Source organism: Artemia franciscana, chromosome 7, assembly GCF_032884065.1.
Source record: "Artemia franciscana chromosome 7, ASM3288406v1, whole genome shotgun sequence".
Taxonomy (NCBI): domain Eukaryota; kingdom Metazoa; phylum Arthropoda; class Branchiopoda; order Anostraca; family Artemiidae; genus Artemia; species Artemia franciscana.
Window position 1 is genome coordinate 40,238,237 of NC_088869.1, and position 15,896 is coordinate 40,254,132.

A 15,896-nucleotide genomic window follows, 5' to 3' on the forward strand; every position below is an offset into this window, starting at 1 on the left:
GAATTGTTTGATTAGCAGTAATAATCGCAGCTGAGGACGGCTATTAGTTATATAGCTGGAATATTAAATTAGTTTTTTGTTTTTTTTTTGTCGCTCTCTTGGTTAAAACGACCCATGTATATTTGAATTGTTTTGTTCTTGTTAAATGGAACTGCAATAAGTCAAAGGACGCAATAATTTTAAGATATTAAAACTTTTCCCAAAATACAATATGCTCTCTTTTTCCACATCGCAATAGTTTGAGAGAATAGCTTTGATATCAAATTTGCTGTTTTGTATCATGTATGGAAAATTTTTCTTTTACAAACAACTAGTAGACAAAAAGCAAAAAAAAATTCAGTTTTTCCACTGGACTGTCAAATTTATGCGGATTAAAATATCACTTTTCGAATTCTGGCAGTTATGTGGCCTAGAAGATCAGAGACAGGATTCCAACAAAAGTGGGACTTCAGTAGACTTGACTCTCTAATCTTAGGAACAAGCCGAGTGGCTGTTTCTGTCTTAACCCTTAGATTTTTTGTGACATTACTGCTTAAGTCTAGACTAAAATAGATTATCTTAAACAAATATTTACCCCTATCATTTAGAGTAATTCCTTGGCATTTAAAATTTTTGCTATACATGAAGAATAGTAATGATAGGAGTGTTAGCAATAAAAGCGGCCGTAACACCAGGGCTGGATTCTTTCTGCAAAACTTAAATGTTACTGACACAAGTTATGACTGACAGAAATAGTTATGGTTAAAAGAGTCGTTTTATATTGTAAATTAATGTATTAATGGATTATTTTTTAACCATTAAATTTTGGCCATCTTATTACGCAGAGTAATAGTATCTCTGTGGTCATCATGGTTACACTAATGGTTGCAACCTAGTAAAGAGCGAACATGGGGGAGGACTCAGTTTGAATGGAAATTGAAATAGCTTCGGCCCTATTTTAAGGAACCACATATATTGGCCCACATCAAAAATGCGTTTCCTGCCATTTTATGCCACAAAAAAATACATGCTTACTTAATCTGTGCCACAAAACTTACATGCTTACTTAACCTGTGACAAAAAACATCCATGCCTACTTAACCTGTGCCACAAAACATACATGCTTACTTAATCTGTGCCATAAAACACACATGCTTACTTCACCTGTACTACAAAACACATACGCTTACTTAACCTCTGCCACGTACATGCTTACTTAACCTGTGCCACAAAACAAACTTGCTTACTTAATCTGTGCCACAAAATATACATGCTTTCTTCACCTTTGCCACAAAACATACATGCTTACTTAATCTGTGCCACAAAACATACATGCTTACATATTCTGTGCCACAAAACATAGATGCTTACTTAACCTGTGACACAAAACATACATGATTACTTAACCTGTGTCACAAAAGATACATACTTACTTAATCTGTGCCACAAAACAAAACATGCATAAAAACATTAATTTTTGCTAAAAGGGGGGCAAAATGAGGGGGATGCATATTCTAAGAGGGTCTGTCGATTCCTCGCGGTCTAAAATCCTAAAAGCTTCTTTCTTGAAAAATATGAGAACTATTTTCTTGCATGGTTAGTCGTGATGTATCCTTCTTTTCTTTTTTTCCGCCAGTGGTAGCGGGTTACTATCGTATCATAGAGAGAAGTTTATTGGCACATTTAAGAGACACTTCTCTGTGTGTTTCTTATAAGTTTGTCTTATTTACTCCACTCTAAAGTGCCATATGGCACTTAACTGTTTATATGAATTGTTTAAAAATTGTTTCAATAAAGTGTAAAATACATAACTTTCTAATAAAATGCATTTTCGAAATCTGTATTTTTTTTTTATCATGGAGTAGTAGCTGTAATAGAAAATCAGTAGTTGCAATAGCAATCGCAGTCGTGGAAGTAGCTAAAGTAGTGGTGGAGATAACTGTGGCAGGAATAGCTGTATAGTTTTAGAAATCTTCACGGCGGAAGTTATCATTCTAAGAGTAGTTGTGATACCAATAGTTGTGACAGTACTAACCGTAATAGTAGTGATAATTATAGCGGCAGCAGCTGCAGTAGGGTTAATCATGGCAAGAATATATTTAGTAGGCATGGTCGTTGATGGAGTAGTCATAGCAGTGAGAGTCGTTGTAGGAGAACTATGACTCTTTCAAGCACAAGGTGTTGCTCCTGCGCTGTATGTATTGTTTCGCTCTAGCAGGCTTACTTTTGGCAATTTTTTGTTATTCCAGGCCAGAATAGTTGTCTTGAAATTTTACACAATGCCATGGGTATGCAAAGAGTATGTGACTCTAATCAGTTTTCTTACCAAAACATAGCCCTAAATCTCATAATTTACAATTATTTTTCTTCCTTCCCAATTTTAAAATCGTATTTTGTATAATGGGATGAATCGAGAAAAAAGTATTTTGGCGACATCCCTCTTTACTAAATCTAGCCGACCACATAGACTGATCACGCAAAAAGGCCGCAAATCACCTAGTTCATAAGGATTAGCTTAGAATCCTGAATATAACAGGATGATTTTTTAGCCTACTAGGTTTTGGCGGATGATACCCAGCAGAAACAAGTGTTGTGAACTGTAATTTGATCGCATTCAAGTAAAATTATAGTTTAGATCATGGGTCGGCAACCCGTGGCCAGCGAAGTGTATTGGTGCGGCCCGCAAGGCCCTCGCTGCAGCGCACCTGACGGACCATATTACTCACCGTACCAATACGCAATGAAGTGAAAGGGGGGCCATATAGTAATCTCGAAAAAATCCGTAAGCTTCATCTAGCATAGTTAGTTTGATGTTCACCTATTCGGTCTAAACCAATTCTTTTGGTATGTTACAATTTTTGTTTTTGAGCAAACCCATCTCAAAGCATGGGAAACACATGCCCAAAACCCTTCTTTAGGGTTTCTTTGTTTATTCTTTTTTAACTCAAAATGCAATTCCTCCCCAAAGGACAAAAAGGTTACGTCGGGTAAATTTATGAGCATTCAGCTAGAGTTTTGGTCACCAAAAGTTCTAAGGACTTTTTATGGCTCAAACGCTCGAATTTTAATGGTTTTATATTGGTTGCAGCGATAGCTGCAAACTAAGAAGAGCGCGAACCTTGGCCCGTAGTTCGAAATCGCTTAAAACCAATCTGTAGCTGATTGAGGAATGGTAACTACGTATTACTTCGATTAAACTCTACTGTAAATTTTTATTGCGGAAACAAATATATAGAAATTTTGGAAAGAGCCTGAAACTTCCTAAGAATGGTGTTAAACCGCAACGAAAAGTATGCTATTGGAATTGCTATGGTCAGAAACGCTACACAGGCGAACTACAGATCCCACCTTGGATAATTAGGAAAGTAACTTGTTTGCACGAAGTATTGATATGTTTAAGTAAAAAGACATTGTTTGCCTCAGCAATGTCAATTTTTCTGCCACCTTGATGCACTAAGCATCAGTTTCTGCCCAAAGAGGGCCAAAATGCCAGAAAATGGAAATTTTATGATACCCATTCGTTTTTTCATCGTGTAAAAATCCTAAAAAGGAGGTTTAGAGACCCCTCTCCTCATCTTGAATATTCCCCTCACCTTTGAATCATTTGGACCTGAATAAAGTGGCGCTTTCTGCCATTTTAAGCCGCAAATCATCAATTATTGCCCAAAAAAAAGTCAACGTGCAAGGGAGTGCAAATTCTAATAGAGACAATCGATTTTTAATTGTATAAAACTCTTGATAGGAGGTTTTGAGCCCCCCTCCCATCTTGAATGACGAGGAAAGTAACATGTTACTATCAAGTCGAATTTAGAGACCCTCTAAAAATTGAAAGCCATGGCTAAAAGTAGACAGAGTTAAATACTCAATACTGTGGGTGTTTTTGCTGGATTTAGATCAACAAACAGGTCGTGGCAACTAACCGTAAGTAAAAAACAATATGCTGCCAGAATTGTTAGTATTGTATAGTTGGTTAAGTTAAAATTTTCTTTTTCTGCTAGAAGCAGCCGGACACCATAAGATCGCTGAGAGATGTTTAATGGCTATACACAAGCTACTGCCTCTTATGCCTGGACAGTATGATTATGGACAGTATGCAGAGGATATCTTACTGTATAAAAGGGGGCGGTTATCCTTTGATGAATACAAACAGGTTTAGGAGGCGGTCCTGATCTGAGAGATTTGAGTCTCCTCTTGACAGCAATGTCGGAAACTTCTTCAATATGACTAATTTTCTGTCTTCTCAGCACTTCACCATTAGCTGTAGCTACTTTCAATGCAGCAATTATTATCTCATGTCAGCAATCTTCCTTTTTCTTTTCTTTTTTTTAACATCACTCATCAAGTACCTAGATAATTAGTAAAACACTCGGTCAGATAGAGTCCACATACAAATCAATCCCTATTACATCATTGTAACAAGTCTATCATCCTATACTTCAAGGATTCATCATCAATCAAAGTTCCTACTGCAAGCCCCACCGAAAGCTCTCCTAAATTTTCCTCTTTACACAACATTCCTATTTCTTTTCTTAAATTTTCATATTTTTTATAATCAAAAACATAATGGAAAATACTTTCTATCTCACTACAATTATCACACTGAGGACTATCAGCTTTGCCTCTGATAAACAACCTATGCTTAATACCTACATGGGTCGACCGAAAACGGAACATTAAGCAACCATATTTTCTTTTTAATCTACTATAATTTTTCATATCAAAACCAGGTTTCTTTTTCTGGGTAAGAGCTATATTACTACTATTATCCCTCATTTCCTCAAAATATTTTTGGTAAATACTTCTAACCATCTCTCTAATCTGTTTATATGGTTCTGTAGGAGTGTATAAAATAACTTTTTTGCTGGCTTTTTGGCATATTTATCTGCTCTTTCATTATCCACCACCCCCACATGGGCTGAACACCACAAAAATTGTATCACTACTTCTTTCTGAACAATCTTCAGAAAAGAGCTATAACACTTACGGAAAATTATTTGGAAAATTCTTTAGGGATTGGAGGGCTGATTTTGAGTCACTGCATATGAGGAACTTATTTTGGTTTTGGCCACTTTCACTAATTTTATTAAAAGACACATTCTAGTGCACTTTCAATTGCTTTTATTTCTGCCTCAAAAACTGTTGATTCTTTGCTATTTGGCTTTGTTATCTCTGTATTGAATGCTGGAACCACTGCTGAGCAGCCCACTCAATATGATACTTTTAAGACTGATTGACGCTGTAGACAAAGTTTTAATATAAGAACAATGCGGTTAGAAAAGGTCGAGGATGTGTCGACTAAGCTTTCACTCTTAGGTTAATTAAATAAAAAAAAAACTAATTTTTTTAGCTGAAAGTAAGGAGCGACATTAAAACTTAAAACGAACAGAAATTACTCCGTATATGAAATGGGTTGTCCCCTCCGCAATCCTTCGCTCTTTGCACTAAAGTTTTTAATTGTTTTAAAAAGTAGAATTGTGGCAAAGAGTCAAACTTTAGCGTAAAGAGCGAGGGCAACTAGAACTTTTAAATTTTAACGAACGTTTTTATTAGTAAAAAATAAACGTAACTTAAGAATTAACTTACGTAACAAACTTTCATAATCTTATATTTTCATTATGTAAACGAGGGGGTTTGTACCCTCGTTAATACCTCGCTCTTTACACTAAATCGTAAGTTTTGTCCCAATTCTTTAAGAATGACCCCTGAATCAGAAAGGCCGTAGAATAAATAGTTGAAATTACTAAAAATAATTTAGCATAAAGAGCGAGGTTTTTATCTCCTCCTAAATACCTCGCTCTTTATGCTAAAGTATTTTTAGAACCCCTCTTATGCGTAATAATCTCTGTTCGTTTTAAGTTTCAATGCTACTCCTTCCTTTCATTTGAAAAAACGTTTTCAGGTTTATTTTTCATTGTTTTCTTATAGTAATACTAGAAAATCCTGCGCCCTTTTCATTGAATTTTTCTTCCCCCATGACAGATTCCTCCAAGGAAAGATCCTCCAACATAGCCCCCTCCCCTCAGCCCCACCCCCAAACAAAATAAAATCCCCCTGAAAACGTCTGTACACTTCCCAATAACCATTACTATATGTAAACACTGGTCAAAGTTTGTAACTTGCAGCCCCTTCCCCAGGGATTGTGGGGGAGTAAGTCATCCCCAAAGACATAGTTATTATGGTTTTCGACTATGCTGAACAAAATGGCTATCTCAAAATTTTGATCCGTTGACTTTGGGAAAAAATGAGCGTGGGAGGGGGCCTAGATGCCCTCCAATTTTTTGGTCACTTAAAAAGGGCACTAGAACTTTTCATTTCCGTTAGAAAGAGCCCTCTTGCGATATTCTAGGACCAATTGGTCGATACGATGACCCCTGAAAAAAACAACAACAAAAAAACAAACAAACAAATAAACACGCACCCGTGATTTGTCTTCTGGCAAAAAATACAAAATTCCACATTTTTGTAGATAGGAGCTTGAAACTTCTACAGTAGGGTTTTCTGATACGCTGAATCTGATGGTGTCATTTTCGTTAAGATTCTACGACTTTTAGGGGGTTGTTTCCCCCTATTTTCTTAAATAATGCAAATTTTCTCAGGCTCGTAACTTTTGATGGGTAAGACTAAACTTGATGAAACTTATATATTTAAAATCAAAATTAAAATGCGATTCTTTTGATGTAGCTATTGATATCAAAATTCCATTTTTTAGAGTTTTGGTTACTATTGAGCCGGGTCGCTCCTTACTTGATAATTAATAAGTGCCTTAGTTGTCAAACACCTTTGGTCCTCAGTTTTATAGATTATGGGCAAGTGTTCGATTCTGTTGATAGAAGCGCTTTAGCAAAGGTTTTACCCTTGTGTGGTATACCAGACAAATACATTAAAGTGATTATTGCTATGTACTTGAATAACACTGCTGTGGTTCAGGTAGGAAATGAGATAACCAGCTGTTTTTTTTTTGTTTTTTTTTTTTTTTTTTCTTATTAAATCAGGAGTTAAGCAGGGTTGTGTTCTATCCTCCTTTATATGGATTATTTTGAGGGACTTTGTCTTAAGGAGCACAAGAGAGGTAACGGGACGGAATCAAATCGGGAGAAAAAACTCTCCTGGATTTGGATTTTGCTGATGATTTAATCATCCTAGCTGAAAATGTGAGCAAAATGAATGAACTATTAGAGGTTTTCCGAGTTCAGGGAGGTGCTAGAATAGGTTATAAAATTACTGTTAAGAAGACTAAGTCTCTAAGGCTAGGAAAAAGTGAAGATGAAAAGGTGAAGTTGGGTAAAAAAAAGATTGATCAGGAGGACAGCTTCACTTACCTTGGTAGTATTATTAGTAAAAACTGTGGGAGCAGTGAAGATATTAAAAATAGAATAGCTGAGGCTCATGGTGTTTTTTTTACAGTTAAAAAAAAGTTTGGAAAAATAGGAAGATAAGTCTGCAAACCAAGTTTAGAATATTGGAAGCTACAGTGATGACAGTGGTCAGGTATGGCTCTGAAGTACAGGCACACTGAAAAGCGGTTGAAGATTTACTAGATGTTTTCCAGAGAAATTGCCTATGGATTGTTTTGGGTTCCAGGCTGACTGGCCGTATTTCAAACTGTAGGCTGTACGAAAATATGGTTTAATCCCGCTTTCTAGGACTATAATGAAAGTAATTTGAGATGGCTAGGGCACGTTCTGGGGATGAGGGATGACAGGTTGCCGAAGATTGTCCTTTTTGACAACCGTCTAGGGCTAGACGGAAAGCAGGTCGTCCTCGTCCAGGGTGGGAGGATAGCCATAAAGAAAGATTTAAAGGAAGTCGGAATTTCCTGGGAGGGTGCTTTGAATAGATATGGATGGACGAGGAGCGTGCGTAGCTGTGTTGACCTCAGGCGGCTTGGTGCTGCGGTTAGTTGTTAGTATTTATAGTTTCCGTAGTTTTGTTACTAAAGTATTATATTTTCATCATATTTTGGCCTATTTCATTATGATTAACCTAACTTTACTTCTTAAGTGTTGTCGGGATATCATATAAGTGCCCCGCTTTCTTTTGTTCCATTTTAATTCCTGGACTTAGATTATGCTGATGATTTAAGCATATTAGATGAAAGTGTGAGCAAAATGAATGAATTTTTAGAGGTTTTACGAGTTCAGGGTGCTAAAATAGGCTTGAAAATTAATGTTAAGAAGACTAAGTCACTAAGGCTAGGAATAGGTGAAGATGAACAGGTGACATTAGGTAACGAAAAGATTGATCAGGTTGAGAGCTTCAGTTACCTTGGTAGTATTATTAGTAAAGATGGTGGGAGCAGTGAAGATGTTAAAAGTAGAATAGCTAAGGCTCAGTGTGTTTTTTCACAGTTAAAAAAAGTTTGAAAGAATAGAAAGATAAGTCTACAAACCAAGATTAGAATATTGGAAGCTACAGTGATGACAGTGGTCAAATATGGCTCTGAAGCATGGGCACTCCGAAAAGCAGATGAAAATTTACTAGATGTTTTCCAGAGAAATTGCCTACGGATTGTTCTGGGTACCCGGCTGACTGACTGTATTTCAAACAATAGGTTGTACGAAAAGTGTGGTTCAATCCCGCTTTCTGGGGCTATAATGAAAGAAAGGTTGAGATGACTAGGCCACGTTCTACGGATGAAGGATGACAGATTACCGAAGATTGTCCTTTTTGGCCAACCGTCTGGGGCTACACGGAAAGCAGGTCGTCCTTGTCTGGGTTGGGAGGATGTCATAAATAAAGATTTAAAGGAAATGGGAACTTCTTGGGAAGGTGTAAAAAGGGAGGCTTTAAATAGATTAGGTTGGAGAAGGAGCGTGCGTAGCTGTGTTGGCCTCAGGCGGCTTGGTGATGCAGTAAGTTATTAGTAGTAGTAGTAGTAGTAGTTTACAAATAGAAGGCTTCTCTTTTATTGATTTTGTTGAGTTTTGTATCGGTATCTTCCAGGTGTATCAGATCGAAGATCAATACTCGATCGAAGACCAGTGTCGGGCAAGACTATTCCTCTTTCCTGTGTGACGTAAAACTCTTTTCCCGTCATCTAAAGATCACTGAACTTGTACTCTATGCTTCTTCTTTCAAATTTTTTTTTCTCTCTCTTTTTTTTACACTCAAATTGCCGAGTAATGTAAGATAATAAATATGTCTTATATGTCGTTAAGACCCAAATGAATGTTTTGATAAATGACTAGGTTTTGTTGTAAGACAGATCTTGCTATACATTGGAAGGTCGACGTGTTTTAGTGTGATTTGATCATATTTTTTTCGTATTCGCTCTCGTTCTATTAAGCAATGACACAGCTCTTCATCGGAAGTTCATGGTCGCCAAATTTTTTTAGTTTCTTTTTTCTGTTTTGAGATTGTTAGGCCTATAGTTAATTCTTCCGGGTTTAAAATATTAATTACATACTTACATTCATCCTTCCACGCTGGAGGGAATCCTTTTAAGATTGGTCCAAAAGAGCTCTATTGGTTGCAAAAGCTTGTTTTGCTATTTTATTTCTGTTTGTCTTTCATATCATGGCCAGACCTCACCAAGATATGATATGGGCTACCGGCCCCATAAATTCTGGATTTCTTGCTGTTAAATTTTATACATCATAATTGCAAGTTATTTGATAGCGTCCCGGTTTTCAGTTTTTCCGCTTGATGATTAAGATGTTGGATTGTAATTAAAATTTGTGATAAAATTTGAATATTTAGTCAAAATTTTCGATGAATATTAGTTCTCTTGAATAAACCCTTAATGATGTTTTACTACCGAATTTCGAGTCGATGGAAAGGGTTATTATTGTTCATATGGGTGGACGTTTTGCATGAACTTTGAGTTTTTACGCGGCTGAAGCCATCACAACTTCTACAATAGGGTTACTTGATGTTTAAATACGTGATACATATGTTTAAATACAGTGAAACATCGTACATGAATAGAAAGGAGAAGTATTACCATTTAAAATTACTGAAACAAAGCTCCTGGTAGCACTTGCGAGCCCCCTTCCTTCTCCCAAATAAATTTTCTGACGATACCCGTGGTGTCCCACCTCACTTTTTCCATCTCTGTACCGTTAGACATGTGAATGCAATATGTGTGCTACCTAGAAAAAAAGTTGTTGTAATAGGAGTGGGGTACTATTATCTGCCCTAGTAACAATAAGAAGGACATAGATCGAAAGTTTTCTGGGAATCGAAAGGGACGAAATATCAATTCTTCCCCCCTCCAAAATTCATTTTGTATTTATCTGAAGGCTAAGTGAGAGTGGGAGGTTTGGGTTTTAAATGCGCTCTTTGAGGCGTTTGCCCCCTCCCCCGCATAGAGAATGATCCATCGCCCCTTCTGCATAATAGCTGTTGCGCGATTATACATCACTAAGCATAATTACATGAAAAATCAACTGAATCAACTTGGTCAAATTAAGCATAAAGATAAATGCCCATATTAACAATTTATCTTGTATAGATTACATGACTTTTCATGAACGAATGCGCCACCGTGCGGTATTACTTCATCTGAAACTGTGAAGCTCAGAACATAATTTTTTGATTTTTTTTTAAATCACTTGGCTATCTCAGAATTTTCAATCGATGGCAACTTAGTCCTCTTTGGAGCAAAATCGCAGTTTGGTGCCACAAAATGGCAGAAAACGACACTTCCCCGTTACACATTCATTTTGGTCTCTGAAAAGGGGTACTAGAACCTTTAGTTTTCCTTCGAAAGAGCCCTCCCATGACCTTCTAAGAGCATTGGCTAAATACTATCACCCCTGGAGAAAAAAACAACAGCAAATTGACCCCCATAAGCGATATTTCTTCTGACAAAAAAGAATGCAAATTCCACATTTTTGTATATAGGAGCTTAAAATATCTGCAGTAAGGTTCTCTGATATGCTGAATCCAATGATATGATTTTCACTAAAATCGTTTGACTTTCTAGTGGTGTTTCACCCCCCTTTTTTCAGAAATCAGGCGGATTTTCCCAGACTCTTGGCTTTTGATCGGTAGTATTAATCTCAATGGATTCTATATATTTGAAATCAGCATAAAAGGCCAATTCTTTTAATGTATAAAATGTTATCATTTTTTTTTTTTTTTTAGAGTTTCGGATACCATTTGGTGGTTTTGCTCCTAACTTAAAGTTTGTTACCATGAACTGCTTAATTTTTCGGTTCCTTCGAATGGTATGTATATTAGATAGGGTGATGGTGAGCTTAGTAGTTAATTGTTGATCTAGAAAATCCAATCTCCCGTCGCCTCTGGTGTTGATGCGCTGCAATAATTGGAGCTTTTCCTTTTAAAACCTAATAAAGCTCTGAAAATCGAAATAGTTGTTTCTGAACTGGTTTTGTGTATCATGATATGTTTGAGCGATGAAAATAGAGTTTAAATGTATTTCTTTTTTCAGTCTCTTTGCAATTCATTAATCTCAATGTTTTGCAAACATTGAAGGAGCGTGAAATATTTTGTTTCAGTCGAGACCATGAGTGACCTTTGTAAGATAAGTTATATTGCCACCTTGTACGACAATATTTTATCGTGAATTCGAAGTTGACAGGTTTTTCCATACACGGTTTGAATAAATAAAAGGGTTTGCTTTTAACTCTAGAGCAGGGACTCGCAAACTTTTCCTTGGTTTACATTCCTCTGAGTCTTGTACCATGATCTTACAAATCCTTAAGAAGAGGCTGCTGAATGTTTTCTAAACATTGATCAATTATGCACTATATTTGGCTGTTGAAGTAGATTGGTGTGCTGTATTCAGGATCCTTTGTCTGAGAGGACACGGGTTCGAATCCCAGTGTACCCAATTGTTTAGCTTGGGACGGGGGTCAGTGGCGTGACTCTGTAAGCTTAGCCAGAGTCGACCCAGCTCTAAATGGGTACTTGGAGAAGTCTGGGGAAGGTAAACAGGTCGGGTGTGTGTAAGCACAGGATGGTTGGCCCCCCAACCTCCCATTGCACTTCCTGGCTGAAGGGCCAAGAAACGGAGATCAGCACCGCCGGTAGGGACTGTAAAGTTTAATGCCGTATCCTTTACCTTTATATTTGGCTATTTATTAGAAATCCTGGCCAAATCCTTTTGGGTGTGGGCTTTCTTGCCGCCAAGGGGGCGGAGACTGCTTTTAAGTCCTTCTTGAGCCCGAATTGTTTTTAATTTTGGATCTAAGGCCATTAAGCATTTCGCGTACTGCACTTAATACCCCCTTGATAACAACCACTTTCAATTTTCTCAGGAGTAATAGTATGAAAATAACATGTATTCAGAAAGTTCTCGTCGTTGACAAATTTATATCCAACTTAATGCAGACGGAAAGGAGCTTTCACTATAGACAAAAGATCTGTGAGAAATTTAAATATAGAGCTCCAAATTAAATACATTTACCACACAAAGTTAGACTGTCTGTTAAGAGAAAAATTCTAAAAGAAACAAAAAGGTAGGTGAAAAGGTAAGTGAACGGGGGAATTTTGTCCACTAGCTTTAATTCAGGGAAATACTAAAAAATTGTATCAGATCGAAGGTTAAAATTGGGTAAATCAGTATCATAATCCCTAACTAAGCTAAATTTATAACCTAGATATGACGCAGATCCAACAATTGGTTTCAAAGTATGAGCAAGCTTATTCAGTGACTAAATTGATTTACGGTCTGAGAACCGCCACAATTAGCACATTTTATGGTGTTGGTACTGGGTAAATCCTTTAAAAAAGGGCCACTGCGGGCTCAGCAAGTAAATTTTTTTGATCTTACTACTACATAGATTGAGAAGCTGGTCAGAAGGCCTACACCTAAAGGAACATTTGTAAGTCTACTGTGGTAATCTTATAGATTCGTAATCGTTGACAATCTCAAAACCAATTTTCATACCATTTTTTCTCGTGTCTCTCTTTGCAAACGTATCCAAAATCCAACTTCATGATTTGGGACGAACCAATCCGATCTGCGGCCACATCTCGGATATATTTTAAAATTCGGGAATAATAAATGACGGCGGAATTCCTTTTACTATTTCATGGTAAAGTTTCTGCAGAATCTTCGTGCCGGCTAGAAACGACAGGTTTCAGAGAATTACAGAAATCAGAAACTACAGATTTCTCAAATGTTCGCAAACAGTTTATCTCCATTCAGCCGAACGCTAGCAACTGAGTAGTGGCTTGGTAGAGGACTAAAATACGTTTAGGCAATATAGAAACAAAATTAGCATTTTGCACCATACAAGTTATTGCATTTTTCAAATTAGCACCATACCCTCCATGTAAAATCGCAAGCTAAAACACAGCGAAAGCCAAATATTGTGAAATGTTTATCGGTAAAAAAAATGATTCGGTAAATTCACCGAATTAATGCTCACTGAACAAATAGATGGTACCAAGCTACTGTATCAGACTGTAATAAAATGCTAATAACTGCTATATTTTCAGGTATTGCTTTCACTGTTGAGGGGTCAGCATTTTATACTATTGGTGATGATAAGACAATTCGACGATGGAAGTGTGAAACGCCTTTAGAGGGAAATATTGAAGAGGTTGTGTCAACAAACATATCAAAGTCAATGCTCCTTAGTATATCACATCACTGGCGGGATGCAAAATATGCCACTGCTGGCGAAGTGTGCCAGATTTGGGAAGAAAGTCGGGCCCAGCCAATTCGGTCTTTTACTTGGGGAGTTGACAGCTTGCATCAAGTGCGGTTTAATCCAATTGAAACAAATATCCTGAGTGCCTGTGCTAGTGATCGTAGTGTAATCTTATATGATATGAGGGAGAAGAAACCTTTGAGGAAAGTAGTGATGAAACTTAAGTGTAATGCTCTTTCTTGGAATCCCATGGAAGCATTTACCTTTACAGTAGCCAACGAAGATTACCATTTGTACTCTTTCGATATGAGAAATTTAAATGCACCAATGAATGTGCATAAAGACCATACTTCCGCCGTAATTGATGTCGACTATTCGCCTACTGGAAAGGAATTTGTTTCTGGTAGCTATGACAAAACAATTAGAATATTTGAAGCGGATAAAGGCCATTCTAGGGACATCTATCACACTAAACGCATGCAACGGATCACTTGCGTTTTGTGGTCAAATGATGATAAATACATAATGTCTGGGTCTGATGAAATGAATATTCGAATGTGGAAAGCTCGAGCATCTGAGAAGCTTGGTGTTGTTAAAGAAAGAGAGCGTGTTGCTCTCAATTCTGCTGCTAAGTTGAAGGAGAAGTTTGCTGCTCATCCACAGATTAAACGAATTGCTCGACATAGACAAGTACCTCGTCATGTCTTTAACGCTAAGAAAGAACTCAAAGCAATGGTACAATCTCGAGCGAGAAAAGAAGCAAATCGCCGTGCCCATTCAAAACCAGGAACTGTTCCTTATGTTCCAGAAAGACAAAAACATGTTGTCAGAGAAGACGAATAAAATTGTTTCTTAGATTTCTTTTTTTTCTTTCTTTTTTTATAGGTAGTTTCCTTTCGTAAATTCTGAAATAGCCTTAATATGTGGAGTATTGAAATTCGGAGATTTATCAATCGAACACATACTGTATATAGCAGGTGAACACAATTTTACGCCACCAACTGAACGTTTGACCCTGCTTCGGGGCCTGTATTTTATTTTCGGAATTTTTTATCCAGGATTTTTCTTTTGGGAGGGTACAAAAGGATTTTTCGGGGGAGGGGGGTACAAAAACGCATAAAATATTTTTTTATTAATTTTTATTACGTTTTTTCGAATTGGACAAACATTTCGAAGAGGGGTTTAAACCCCCTAACCCTCCCCCCTGGATTCGGCCTTGGTCACCCTATATAATGTGTTATACATGTAAAGAAGTATTCCAGCATTAATAGTATTGGGTATCTGAATGGTATAGGCTATTCTGAAGTATGTAGGCTATTCCTGTCATAAGATTCCTGCGGGTATATGTATAATAACAGGCCAAAACCCCTTGGAACTCATAGTCAACAGTCCTGATCTTCAAAACTAATAACTATTAGAATGTAAATAGATTTTATTATAAGATTCCTATCAAAGCAGTATCTATTCGACAAATGTATGAGATATGCCATCTTCCTGTATGGGAAACAAATCTTGAAAGAAAGCAACAATAAATGAAAGATCTCGTCTGGTGCCTCGTTGAAATATTTTTGAAAAGATTTTATCCATTTTAAACAAACATAGAGAGAGAGCAGGCGAGGTGGGGGGGGAGAAGTAAAAATTACGTATTACATTTCAAGTTATAACTCGAATTATTAGTAGGTTTTTGAAGATAAATTTGATTATTAATTTAACGGGAAATAGCATAGAAATTTACGGACTAGAAATAATATAACGTTGGCAAAGAAACGAGGCTATGGCAGAAAAAAAAACACATCTGAAGAACAAATCCACGACCTCTATACTAGTACTAACGACTCATCGCAGTTTCAAGCCGCTTGAGGTAAATAAAATATGCACTCCCCTCTCCCCAAATCTGTTTAAAGCTTTACTTCCTCCTATGAAGCTCTTATTCCTCCAAGATTCAGCTTGGGGGATGAGTGTAAATTTTCGGAGGTGCAGAGGGGCCAAGTTGATATCAAATTTTGACTTGGAGGAAGGGAAAGAGGTAAATCGAAAAAAAAACCGTGCATTCAAGCTATTAAAATACCATATCCGCAACATTCGGGAACGACTTTTTGGGATCTAGCAGAAATCTCCGAAGTATTGGGGGTGGAGATAAGGCAGCAAGACTTCGCTTTTTGCCAAAAGGGAGGGAATGTGGGGGGACATAAACTTGAAACATATACCCATAACCTATTGAGTGAAAGGGAATTTAAGCACAGGAAAACTTCGAAAAAACTGTTTTGCCAAAAAATAGGCCCGAAACTTTCTTGTAGTCAGCTAGTATTCGTAATACTTTTTTTCAGCCCAGACTAAAAGATTCGGGACGAA

At 37.1% G+C, this 15,896-nt stretch overlaps 1 protein-coding gene across 2 annotated transcripts in view; it reads left to right on the forward strand.

Moving 5' to 3' along the window:
- The window catches only part of LOC136029288 (DDB1- and CUL4-associated factor 13-like), a 34,308-nt gene extending 19,907 nt beyond the window's left edge, over positions 1 to 14,401 (forward strand). For both annotated transcript variants that reach the window (XM_065707544.1, XM_065707545.1), the window contains exon 4: positions 13,390 to 14,401. In XM_065707544.1, coding sequence (XP_065563616.1) covers positions 13,390 to 14,387 — 998 coding nt within the window. In that variant the 3' untranslated portion in view covers positions 14,388 to 14,401. The remainder of the gene's footprint in view (positions 1 to 13,389) is intronic.
- Positions 14,402 to 15,896: the final 1,495 nt, after the last annotated feature.